Source organism: Odocoileus virginianus, chromosome 12, assembly GCF_023699985.2.
Source record: "Odocoileus virginianus isolate 20LAN1187 ecotype Illinois chromosome 12, Ovbor_1.2, whole genome shotgun sequence".
NCBI lineage: Eukaryota > Metazoa > Chordata > Mammalia > Artiodactyla > Cervidae > Odocoileus > Odocoileus virginianus.
This window is the reverse complement of record NC_069685.1, coordinates 5,839,196-5,852,339: the sequence shown is the minus strand read 5'-3', so window position 1 is coordinate 5,852,339 and position 13,144 is coordinate 5,839,196. Positions and strand designations below refer to the sequence as shown.

The following is a 13,144-nucleotide window of genomic DNA, read 5'->3' as shown; positions in this document are numbered from 1 at the left end:
AAGGCAGTGTGTTGGTTAAGAGTACTGACGCTGGAAGCAGATGGCCTGAATAATTGTGACTCCACTTACTCACTGTGCCTGTGACATTCTGCATCGTCTTTGGTGGTGGTGGCTTAGCTGCTAAGATGTGTCCAAGTCTAGCGAGCCCATGGACTGCAGCCTGGGGATGACGGTTGGGCTGGCCAAAAAGTTCGATTGGGTCACATTTATGGAAAAACCCAGGTGAGCTTTTTTGGCCAACTCAACAATAAACACACTTTGTAGGGTTGTTTGAATATTTAAGTAAGTCAATACATGAAAAGTGCTTACAACTCTGCCTGGCACATAGTAAGTGATTAATGTTTTTAATGATAACTCAATTATTATATTTATTATATACATGAAACATTGCTGAAAGAATGCACTTGGATCTGCTAACAGGAGTTGCCTCTGGCAGGAGGCCTAGTCCTTATTTTATACCTCAATACTCTTAGAAGAAGAAAAATTTTCAATCATTTTAGTCTTTATTAAAATAGAAAAACTTACTTGAACACCAGACAGGTGAGGAGACTGACCTCGGGCAGTGCTGGCAGGGGAGGTGGAGGTGATGGTCTGCTTTCGGGAGGTTGTTCCCAGGTGGAGTCGGCAGAGCTGAGGCTCAGAATGAGGGTGGCGCCTCTAGGAGTCAGGAAGCACCCGTGAGGGTGGGGGTCGCTGAAGCAGGGAAGAGGGCCTGAGGGGAGAGAAGGGAATGACATATCATTCGTTGTTCTGAAAATTCAGTATTTATGGGTGTGGAGTTAATCTGTCTTCCCAGAAGGGGGAAAAATACACCCTCATTCCCACACACACCTGTGGCTTTCTGAACTGTAACTGAGTTTTCTCATTTTCAGCTGCTTGCCCGTTTCCCCTTCCTCCTGCATTTCGCTCAGGAGGTTTTTTTAAAGTGCTACAATTGACTAAGAATAAAACAGGAACTTGAAAGGGTTTAATATCTTTCTTATTGCACATGCCTAAGTGTTAGTGGATTATAGACAGTCTGCTGACCTTGACCTGATACCCTGTGTTCAGGTGAGACAGTGGTGACGGGACTGTCCCAGGCCCGGTGGCGGGCTGGGTTCCCTCCCTGACCGCAGTGCTGGACGGTAGACCGTCAGCACTGCCACTGCACCACGCGGCCTTTGTGTCTGTAGGGTGGCCGGGAAGGTGAGGGCTCTCATTAAGGAGGTTTTTTAAATTAACTTATTTTTGGCCGCACTGGGTCTTTGTTGTCGCGTAGGCTTTCTCTCACTGCAGTGAGCAGGGGCTCCTCTTCGTTGTGGTGCACAGACTCCTCACTGCGGTGTCTTCTCTTGTTTTGGAGCGTGGGCTCCAGGCACGTGGGCTCCAGTCGCTGCGGCCTGAGGGCGCAGTAGCTGTGGTTCCCGAGCGAGAGTACAGGCGCAGGAGCTGTGGTGCACAGGCTCAGCTGCCCCATAGCATGTAGGATCTTCCCGGACCAAGGCTTAAATGCGTGTCCCCTGGGTTTACCCTCTTCCACTACCAAGGCTTCTGAATGAAGCATCTTGTGATGAAGCATGTCTTTATTAAACTCGTATTAATGTTGGTGAAATCTTCCTAAGGCATGTTTATTCATGGCCTGTGGATTCCTATTCACTGTACCACCAGGCAAGTCCAAGGAGATAGGTTTTATAGGAGACTCTTCCCACCCAAGTATCACCTGAGCCACCTGTCTCGTTCCTCTGGAAGGAAACAGATGCCGAGTCCCAGGGACTGCAGGGGAGCAGGGTCGGGGAGGGCATGAGCCCAGGCCGGGGTCGGGGAGTGAGGACAGCAGCCTTCCCCCGGTAGATCTGCCTGGAAGACTAGAATTAAGTAGAGCTGCTGGTGACATTTTGGGGGTTCTTGGTGGAACCCCATCAAGTTTCTGTCGTGGTGTTTCAATCCAGAGTTTCTGAATGTGGTTGGCACTGTCTCCAGCTTTGTTTTGTAAGCAGGGGCTCTCTATTCGAAGAATTCATTGACCTCCCTGTGTCCTGAACAGTGACTCAGGAGCTCTGCCCACGCCCAGGGAAGGGGAAGTTGGGGCCAGTCTTGACACACAGATGGAAGGTGTCTCCTGGGCTCTAAGGTGCCTTAGTGACAGCATCTGTGTTTGTAGTGGCAGAAATGGTGCCAGGACTCTGTTACTTGTCAGCGTGGGGAAGAGGCTTAGGTTTGCTTTTCCCGTTTCTCACAGATAGCGTCTGCCTTCTTACAAAGGTTTACCCTCTCCCACTACCAAGGCTTCTGAATGAAGCACCTTGTGATGGAGTATGTTTTTGTTAAACCCATATTAATGTTGGTGAAATCTTCACAAGGCATGTTTATTCATCAGGGGTTATGTGCTTTTGTCAAAAATATGCCATGGTTTAGAGGCATCATCAATAGCTCCACTGGGGGAAATAGAAAATTCTCATTGATTTTGCTTAATGGACCACTTTTATGGTGAAAATGGAAAACATCTTCAAGTAATTTTATTAATGCCAGATTTATTTTCTGGATTTTCCTTGTCTTCAGTCAATTCAAATGAAAAGCATATTATTTTTCTGGTGACCCAAGTTAGTTGAAACTTCTTCTTCTTTTTTTTTTTTTTTTTTTAAATAAACTGCTTTTACAGTCTTAGGGAATTTCTTGTTTAAGGAAACTTGGACACACGGACTCCAGTTCCCCAAGTTGAGCACTGAGTCCCTCCCCTCCACAGCTTAAAGTTGTGGCTCTAAAATTATAGCCAAGGCCTCCTTCACCTCTCATATTCTCTTTTTTTTTTTAAAAAAATATTCATTTATTTGGCTGCGCTGGGTCTTAATTATGGTAGGAGGGATGTAGTTCCTTGACCAGGGATAGAGCCTGGGCCCTCTGCGTTGGGAGTACAGAGTCTTGTCCATCGGTTCTGTGACCACCCCCACCCCTCTTCTCAATGCTGTTGGTAAACATAGTTTGTAGGTATTTGCTATTCTTTAACAACAGGAAGACTTTGTTAAACTTTTGATGGCCGCTAATGTTTGCATGACACCCTATAGAGCATGAGGTCTTCTCTGATGGGTCAGTGGATGAAGAATCTGCCTGCAGTGTAAGAGACACAGGAGAAATGGGTTAGATCCCTGGGTGGGGAAGATCCGTTGCAGAAGGGAATGGCAGCCCACTCCGGTATTCTTGCCTGGAGAATTCCATGGACAGAGGAGCCTGATGGGCTACAGTCTTGGCATTGTTGGCTATAGCATGCACCATCAGGGAATGAAGAGTGCCATGTTTTAAAGCATTGGCAGCCCCAGGAGATACAGAAATAGTATGAAAAGTACATTTTGGTTTTAAAAATTAAATCCCTTGTCATTTTTTCTAAGGTCCATGATAATTTTCAAAGTATTAAAACTGCTCAGGGAGTGAAAATACTAGCTCCCAAAGCACGGGTTTCTGCTTTGTCTTTGTGGCGGTGGTATGTCTCGTGGTTTGGTTTTGAGGCACCAGGTGACCTGGTCCCCTCAGCTGCACTTGTCTGAACTTGATTTGCCTCCAATGGCCCTGCGGCAGCCCCCTGACTCCTTGGTCTTCAGGAGAGACGGCCCCTGCGCCCAGCCGGCCCTGAGCCTCGTGTCCTTCTGCAGGCCCGTTCATCAGCGTCGTCTTGTCCAAGCTGGAGAACATGCTGGAGAACTCACTGCACGTGAACTTGCTGCTCATTGGCATCATCACACAGCTGGCCAGCTACCCGCAGCCCCTCCTGCGATCCTTCCTGCTCAACACCAACATGGTCTTCCAGCCCAGCGTGCGCTCCCTGTACCAGGTACTGCCTGGCCCGAGCGCCTGCACACACCTGCTGCCAGAGGCGTGGCTGATGCACAGCGCCGCCCCCGGCTCTGCCCCATGCGCCTGCACACACCTGCTGCCAGAGGCATGGCTTATGTGCAGGCCCTGCCCCCGGCCCCACCCCATGCGCCTCTACACACCTGCTGCCAGAGGCGTGGCTGATGCACAGCCCCTGGGCCCGCCCCATGCACCCGCACACACCTGCTGCCAGAGGCGTGGCTGATGTGCAGGCCCCGCCCCGGCCCCGCCCATGCACCTGCACACCTGCTGCCAGAGGCATGGCTGATACACAGCCCCTGGCCCCGCCCCGTGTGCCTGCACACACCTGCTGCCAGAGGTGCGGCTGGTGTGCAGGCCCCGCCCCTCTCCCCTGCCCTCATTTGCTCTCCAGCCCGGTCCTTTTACGCTGGTTGTGTGGATCATTCTAGACAAACTGAAGATTTGAAGCTTGTTTGATTTGATGTTTTGAGAGCACCACTCCCCCCAGAACACCCAGGCAGTTAAAACCCCGTTGTTCCTGCAGTGGGGGCTGTGCCTGACAGATGTCCTGATAACGCAGACCAGAACTCCGTGTTGAAGTATTAGCGTCATTAGTGCTGGTTTTGACAGGTCCTCGCGTCCGTGAAGAATAAGATTGAGCAGTTCGCCTCCGTGGAGAGAGACTTCGCTGGCCTCCTCGTCCAAGCCCAGCAGTACCTGCTCTTCCGCGTGGACCTCTTCGATCCGAGCCCCGAGACACCCACCAAAGGTCAGCTGTCCCTCCCTGTCAGCCGCTCCTGTTCCCCTAGCTTCCCGACCTGGGGTCCTGGGTGCTGCACCAGCTCCTGGATGCTAAAAGTATCTCAAAAAAAAAGAAACCTCAAAAAAGATTTCCATTTTTACCCTGAGTGTCCTTAAACCAAAAGGAACATCTGCCCCACCCATACGCAGCCTGGTCCCACTTCGGAGGGTCTGGCAAGACATTTGTTTTCCTAACCTAGGGTAGTTCAGGGCAGGACTGATGTGGGAGCTGTTTCTAGAATAAATGACTTGGCCAGACAGAAGCCTTATGTGCACAGTTTGGTTGGTCCTACCCCAAGGAGGGCATCCATTTTACTTATTATGTTTTCAGAGACTTTTGAGCCCCAAATAAATGTGCTTTAGGTCTCCAGAAGGTGAAAACCATTCATCTAGAGCAGGAGAAGTAAAGTCTGTGGGCACCTTAAACCTTCCAAGATGCCCTTCCGTGGGCTCTGGAGGGCTGGCCGATCAGGTGCGTGGTTAGGAACCCAAGGGCCCCTGCTGGCCACGGGGCCTGGGGAAAGGGCTGCCCAGCCTTAATGAAACTCTGGTCACACAGATTGGACAACAGCTGTCTGTCTTACTGAGCAGGCTTCTGTTCATCTCCCTTGAGACAAGTCAGGCTTCTCTGCGGCTGGCGGACGACAGAGAGAGCAGGGCTGTCGGTCCGGGGCTAGAGCGCGTGATGGGAAACACGATCTGCAGTGAGAGGCAGGAGTGTAATCCAGAGCAGTGTTACAGCGCTGAGGGAAGCTGGGAAGGCCCCGCCCCTGACGGCGGGCCCTGGCCACCATGTAGCTGTCTGTTCTTGGTCCCTTCTCTTCACGGGACTTAGGCTTCGACTCTCAAGTGAAGATTTGTCTTCCGTCTCTCGAGTCCTTTCTGACTGCAGAATTCAGGGTGTGAAACGTGTTTAGAACACTGCAAGACAGACTCTGAAAGAAAGGAGGCCCTGTGCCACTGGCGACCTGAGGGGGAAGCTTCAAGCACGGGCCGTGGAGACGAGCTGGTGGCCAGTCTTGGAGGAGAGCCCCCGTCTGTGGGAGGTGGGCTGCAGGTTCCCTGTGGCCTCTGCCAGCCTCGTGACAGGCAGCCTGTTGGCCTGTCCCTCCTGAGCAGGGGGTGCGCTGCCGTGACTCACCCTGAGAGAGCAGTGTGCGTTAGCTTTTGTGCGTAATAAACCACCGCAGAAGACTCCAAACACAGTGATCACATGTGCTCGTGAGTCTGTGCGGTTGGCAGGTGGATCTGCTGCTCTGGGTGAGCATGGCTGATGCTGGCAGGACTTGCTCAGCGTGGCTGGGCGTCTGGGATGGTCTGGCTCACACCGGTGGCTGCCAGCCGGGGTGATGGGGTGATGGGGGTCTCTGTTACTCGTCATCCAGTGGGTTTGCCCTGACTTGGTAGCTTCATGGCTGTAGGGTAGTGGGAGCAGAAGACGCAGTCTCTTGGGGCCCCAGATGGGGCCCCCCCACCTAACAGGTTGATTCTGCTGCATTCTGTGGGCCAAGCCACGGGTCAGCCCAGCTGCAGGAATGGAGCAGACCACCCCCACCCCCCGATCCCCCAGACGGGAATAGCTGTGCAGGATCATGGCCATGTGCAGTCTCCAGACGAAGGCGACTCGAGTCTTCTTGTGCTGCGCTCCGGGCTTGGTCTTTATTTGTGCTTTGCAGTTTGTAAAGTGCTTTCACAGACAGTTTTCCTTTCCAGACAGCAGTGTGCAGTGGACATGCAGGGTACTTTTAGCTTCGTTTTCATAGAAGGGGGCTGAAGGTATTGGCCCAGAGAGGTCAGCCAGGTGCCTGGTTCAGAGAGTCTGGGGGCTCATGCCCTGACCAGCCTCCTGGACCCACACAATCCTGGTGCAGATGGTGGCATTGTGGGGTGGAGGGGTCACTCAAACCTTGTGCTCCATCCTGGCTTCAGACTGTGTGACGGCAGTGCCTACGGGGTACGTGCCCAGGGGGTCTTGTTCCCGCCTCCTAAGGTGGTCAGTTAGGCAGCTGTGGCAGATGATTTCTAAGGCCTGTGACTCTCAGGGGATGTTGACTTGTAGGAAGTGTCTCTTGGGATAGAAGACTCCCCTTTGATGGAGTTTTTCAGATTAACCTCCTAATTAACCTCTTTCAGCTTAACAAAGTGACACTCTCCCCTCAACTTTGAAAATCTTTCAACTCACAGAATGACCAAGGTCTCTGTCCCTTGTACAAACCTGACTCGTGTGTGACATGATTGCTTATAAATGAGATGGGCCTGGGAGCCTGCCTCTCAAGGGGCACAGGACAGTGAGCAATCAGAGTCCCATGAGAGGCGCGTTCTGGGGGGTCTAGTGTCCGCGCACCTTCTCTGACGCCCTGACGGAGGTGCGGGGTAACTCATTTCTCTAACTTCTCCAGTCTTCCCAGCAGCATCCTGAAAACCCTTTGCTGTAGCTTTTCAGACCTAGGGCAACATTTTAGGGAGCCACTCCCGGTTCTGGCATTTATACTTCCTTTCTTTCCTACTTCTGTATACCCCTTTTCAAGGGGTGTATAGTACATGGACCCGCAGCCTGCGCTGCTCCATTACGCAGGCCCTGGTGAAACCAGCCTCCTCACTAACACTTCAATCAGAAGCCTGGTGGACTTCTCTGCTGCACATTGTCACTCTTGAGACTCTTGATCTCTGAGGCTCAGCCACTTGCCAGGCATTTCATGTTTCCCTCAAATATAAATTCCAAACCACCAAGGTGGTGTTTTCTGTTATTCACGTATAGAGTCCTTTCCCTGACTGCTAGTTCTGGAAGGGGTCAGACAGGTATTATTTCCGTTTTATGGACAAGGACACCAAGCCATTATGTGACTAGCTGGTTGCCAGGTAGGGCCATAACTCAAGTCTCCTTGTTTTTGAGTTGAGTTTGACTCAAGGAAAGAACCGTGAGTTCTTTATGCTGCTGGGACAGAATCACCACCAGGACTTCTGCTGGCCTTCTGCCTGCCTCGTTGGGCCTGCCCCGCCTTCATCAGTGAAGACAGTGTTAATTCTTGGATTCAAGCTGGGTAAATGAGGCTTAGCGATGACACTTTTAAAATTCATGGATCAAGCTGGATAAATGATCCACAAAAGCCCTTTGCGGGGAAAGAGTAAACTTGAAAGAGAAAGATGGAGATGAGGAAGTGAACCAGCTCCAGGGAGCAGTTGACGATGGCGGTCCCTTCCCTCATTCATTCAGCAAATGTCTATTATCTTCTTCTGTGGATGAGAGCTTGTGTTGGGGCCCATGAAGGACACACTGTTTAGGGGCTCAGTTCTTAGAAACCTCAAAGTCTAACAGGAGGAAGAACAGAAACAGCACCCCCAGGCTGAAGGGCACTGCAGACCCCAGCTGGTGAATAAAATGAGTGGGAGGCTCGAACAGGGGGGTCACTTCCAAGGGCAGGAAGCGGAAGTGGTTTATAAAGTCAGTGGCAACTGAATTGATGGCAGTGTGATGGCTGACACTTACCAAGAGGTCCTTGTGTACATTAAACCTGTTGACTCCATCTTCCTGTGAGTTTGTGAGAAACGAGGACAGGAAAGCACAGACAGGCAAACCAGCCCGCCTGCTGTCCCGCAGCCAGTACGTGGCTGCGTCTGTGCTCTTAACCGCTGTTCTGGCACCTCTTAAACCTGGTGAGGCTTAGGTGTGCAGACACGGGCGGGAACGCCAGGTGGGGGCCAGCACAGGCAGTGTGGGTCTCGGTCTGGTGCCCGTGTTCATTCTCAGGGAGATGTGTCCCGGCCAGCTTCCTGGGTGGGCCCCGCTGGGTCCCCTGGAGAGCTGGGTGCTGTGGCACTGGAGGGCTGGGGGGTGTCGCTCAGGCATGGTCCCCCAGGGCTGGGGTCTGGCTGTGTCCCCGGGGATGTCAGCACTTCTGTCCTCACGCTCTTGTCAAGGCATAGTGTGAGTTTCTGCTGAAAGGTAGCAGCAGATTCTCAACAACTTCCCCAGTTCTTTGTGGCACGAACAGTGATAAGCTGTAATCTAAAGGGATATTTAAAGCAGTAGAGTGGAGGATTTTTTTTTTTTTAACACTAAAGACTATAGTAGTGAGATGTGGAAAGTACTATAAATGTCAAGAATTTTTAGTACCATAGTTAAGCAACACTCTGAGAAGAATGTTGAGAAATGGGACTGAATTCTAAAAAGCAGCCAAAATAATGAAGAGCTTGAATATAATGATTTATAGGGAGTAATGAGTCTGTTGGAGAGGGGGACAGAGGAAGACATAAATAATTCCTATTGCCTGGAACACTAGAGATCTTCAGGAATTAAATAGGTAAGTTGAACCATTTTAATTGGTAAACTGATTCGATAGGAAAATGTAAATCACTTGGGTATGCAAAATTTGGTTCATATCATCTTAGATGAACATTATTGAAACTGAGATTGAAATTCCTGGAAACCTTGCTTGAATGGAAGGTCCAGGCCACCTGCTGCTGTGAGATGCCCACAGTGGTGGGAAGTCCCCTGTCTGGCCTGATGAGCCTGCAGCTTCCGCTCCATCTTTCCAACCTTGGAAAGGCTCCATCCATTCTGTTCCTCCCAAAGGCTGGAGGTCCCACCCAGAAGCGGGTGGGGATCGGGGCAGGAAGCCCTGGAGGCCGGAGCCCTGACCCAGGCCGTGGGCAGTGTGGGGTGTGTGACTCAGGCCGCCTTCCACAGCCCTGTGGGGTGGTCCGGGCTCAGTTGGCGAAGGGAGGATGGTTACTCCGACCCCAGGAGGCCAGGAGGGCAGGTGGAACCCCTGTTGTCCTAGAGAACCATCACACTCACCCGAGTCTTCACTTGGCTGACTCAGCGGGAGGAGATGCCTTTTCCCTCTTTCCCCTTCACCTCGCCCTAGGCACAGACGGTTCCTGATAAACTTATATTCCTGCCACAATTTCTGCTTGTAGAGCCTTCTGTGGGAATTGGGGTAAAACTCTCATGTTGCATGCCTGATGCTGGAGCTGATCTGCTGGGTGGATCTCAGTGTCTCGGAGGGAAGCAGAGGGGGGCTGGGGCCGTGTCTTCAGACTCCAGTCAGGGTGGGAACTGAACGTGCACGCCCCCCCAAACACACACACGTCACTTAAGGGGTGGACAGAGGGCTTCTGGGGGCTCCTCACCACGGCTGCCTGCCTTCTGGTTTCAGATCCCGTTCAGGACGCCTCCAGGACAGGAAGCAGCAAGAACTTCTTGGATGGCCCCCCGAGAGTGCTTCAGCCCTTCGTGACAAACAGAGCCAAGGTGTTGGGGGCGCCCCCCAGCCTGCCCGCGCCGGTGCGGGACACCATGCTGGCAGCCGCCCTCTTCCCCGAGTTCCTGAAGGAGCTGGCCGCCCTGGCCCAGGAGCACTCCATCCTCTGCTGCAGGGTCCTGGGCGACCCGGACGACGCCTGCTGGAGTCTGGAATAGAGGTTCTGGTCTTCTGCGGGCTGGTGTCTTGACTGAATGTTGAATGCAAAGCTGCTCACAGACATCTCTACTTGGAGACTTCCTGTCGACACTTGATTCTGGGGGAAGGGGCCTTCTGAGCACCTCCTCTCTCTCCAGCCGGGTTTCCCCACCTTGTCTGCCCACTGACGCGGTTGCTCCCTTGGCAGGCGCTCTGGGCTCCGTTTGTCTCCTCCTCAAGAGGGCTTGGTCCTTACTCTCCCATCCCTTTGAGTGGGAGCACAGGTCCACCCAGTGACCCCCAGGCCTCAGTGGCTTCTGGAGGTGCCTGTGCCAGAGGGCTGGCCCTCCAGCGGCACATGAACACACACCTGCCCCTGCCGCCTTCCGCATCGTGGCCCCCTCTTACAAAGGGAGGAGTAAAGATGGAGCCTGTCTTGCCTCCAACAGAAGCCCGAATCATCCGTCCTTTTGCGTGTTGCTTCCAACACTTGTATTCCATCCAACACATGTTGCCTTACCCTTATGGTGCAGGCAAATCCATTGGTCTCAGCTCTCTGCCCAGGAAGTCAGGTACAGCTGGAAAGAATGTAGAATGCAGGGAAATGTCTCGTTTGCTCGAGAGCTTTCTTTACTCATTATATCACCACCTCAACACTGAAAATAGCCTTATTTTAGTAAGATTTGCACACAATGAGCTCTGCCTATGCAAACTGTTACTTTGGTTTTTAGGACTCTGATCAACCTAATGAACAAAGCATGGTATCTGATACTTATGTAAGGAGACAGCCATTGTTATTTTTTTAAGTGTTTTATGAAAAACTGATTCATTTGTGAAACTATCTCATGGTGGGTATTTTTGGGGAGTATGGAGTGGGGGAAAGGATAAAGGTAAACTAAATACAATCTGTACAAACCTTGGTAATTATTTAAAAATCTGTTTGCTTTTTCTAATATGTTGCACTTTGTAGAGAAACAGGAACTGTACAGCCTCTTTGGGGACTGGGATGCAGGGGCCAACAGGTCACAGGGAGCCCCGCCAAGCCAAGTGCCTGCTGGGCCTCGCTCTGCACAGAAACACCGCCTTCTGAGTAACAGGCTCATTAGGAGGCCCCACTGTGATGTATTAGCGCATCTCTGCTCTGTAGCCCACTCCGCCAGGCGTAATTATACTCAGAGCCTCGGTCTACTCCCACGGAGAGGGAGAAGCACACAAAATAATTTGTGGGCTAAAAAAAACAAGACCATACACAACCGATATTCATGGATATTATTAGATTCCACTGCCCTGTACTGTGCGCAGGTGAGAAGCTTGGAACTAGGATGAGCTCTGTTTGGAAGGAAATTGGAAGCCCCAGGTCTCTCTCCTCTCTCTGTGGGTGTCTTGCTGAGACCCTGGCGGCAGCGCTGGTGTGGGTTTAATCAGGCCCTAGTACAGCAGGGGCATGAAGGGGAGAAGCGAGTGAGGTGCTGCGGAGCTGAGGCTGCAGTTGTGTTCAGGGACCTTGAGGCTGCTCTGTATCCAAAGCGGGCAAGTCCCCCTCGGGATGAGGCCCCTGGAGCGCTGGCTGGGGCCAGGGGACTCCTCGGAGCCAGCCTCACAGTCTTCAGGTCTAGGTAAGAAGCCAGAGCTACGGAGCCGCTGTGTGTTCTGACTGTTTGCCTGTCTAGAAAGGTGGCTTGCCAGCTGTGGTGCACACTTGCCTGCTCTTGGCTTCCCAGCGCCCACTCGTGTTGCACAAGTTTCTACTGGAAAAGAAGGTGTCTCGGAGGCGGAGAGAGAGGAGCAGAAAGATGGAGTTTTGGCTGTAATTTACTACCTTCCAGTTTTGTTTTGCACAAGTTATTTATCTTCCAGTTTTCACTCACTGGGTATATAAGATGCTCAAGTTACATCCAGAAGCCATATCCTTTAGCTTTCCGGTGTGATTTACACTGTTCTCCATTACCTGGTGATGGTGTGGGGCCTTTTTCTTGCTTTATTATAGGAAACTACAGTCCCCAATGTGGAAGGCACTCTCTGGGGAAGAGTATGTATTTAAAGTAGGTACTGAAGTAGACTTAGAGGAGGACGGAGGTGACCCGAGTCTGCAGCGAGAGGCAGGATTAACTCCCGTGGTGGTTGCTGGTAGCCAGCCCACAGGACAGCCCTGTCTGTTTGGAGGCAGACACCGGTTCGGGTTTCTGGATCCATTGCAGCCCGCCACTGGAGTATTATGTCCAGGGTTTCTCAAAAGGAGGTCAAAAAAGGAACCTGGAAGTACATTCGTGGGAACGGGTGAACCTCTGCAGTTGAACAGCCAGGTGGGTTGGGCACGGATGTTTGGGGGTGGGGTGGACACGTGTGAGGGCACACACAGAGATGGGAAGCTAAAACGAGCAGACCTGAGGAGTCTGGGGAGAGGAACGCTGGTCTAGGCAGACAGGGAGATAATGAATGCAGCCGGGTGGCGATTGGAATCCTTGGTGGGAAAAATCTTGGTACTGAAGTAGATGAACTTCCAGGGTGGCGTTAGTGGTAAAGAACCCGCCTGCCAATGCAGGAGATGTTAAGAGATGCGGGTTTGATCCCTGGGTCAGGAAGATCCCCTGGAGGAGGGCATGGTAACCCACTCCAGTATTCTTGCCTGGAGAATCCCATGGACAGAGGAGCCTGGTGGGCTGCAGTCCATGGGGTCGCAAAGAATCAGACATGACTGAGTGACTGATCACACACACAATGAAGTAGAATATTCTAGTCATAAAGTAACAGGTGGGATCCTTGGAAATCTCCTGTGCAATGAGATTGGGGAAGAATTTTGGCATGTGTAAAATATTCCGTCGCGAGGACGCTCTACCACGCGGTGGGCCCCACGTCAGCCGCTGGGTTGGGCTTCGGTGTTCCCAGGTTGGGTCACTGTGTCAGGCCTGGGGGTCGTGGGCAGCGGGGGTGAGTCACAAGTCCCTGCAATAGCACGTCCTTCATTGAGATTCATAACTCAGGGTCTGATGTGAAGTTCTAGATGAACTGGGTTTTGTGGTTCAAAGTATACGAGAGCACTGGGATATTTAAAATTGATTTTTGGAAATAGCCAAGTAAATGTTTTTCAAATTCTAAAGTGATTCCAGGTTGAGTTTAGCCTAAAATACAATTTTACA

The 13,144-nt window shown here is 51.7% G+C and overlaps 1 protein-coding gene across 8 annotated transcripts in view; it reads left to right on the top strand.

Annotated features, from left to right (window-relative positions):
• FHIP1A (FHF complex subunit HOOK interacting protein 1A) overlaps nucleotides 1-10,942 on the top strand; it is a 399,036-nt gene extending 388,094 nt beyond the window's left edge. For all 8 annotated transcript variants that reach the window (XM_070474764.1, XM_070474760.1, XM_070474765.1 and 5 more), the window contains 3 exons: nucleotides 3,624-3,802; nucleotides 4,435-4,573; nucleotides 9,765-10,942. In XM_070474764.1, the coding sequence (XP_070330865.1) occupies nucleotides 3,624-3,802; nucleotides 4,435-4,573; nucleotides 9,765-10,027 (581 nt within the window). In that variant the 3' untranslated portion in view covers nucleotides 10,028-10,942. The remainder of the gene's footprint in view (nucleotides 1-3,623; nucleotides 3,803-4,434; nucleotides 4,574-9,764) is intronic.
• Nucleotides 10,943-13,144: the final 2,202 nt, after the last annotated feature.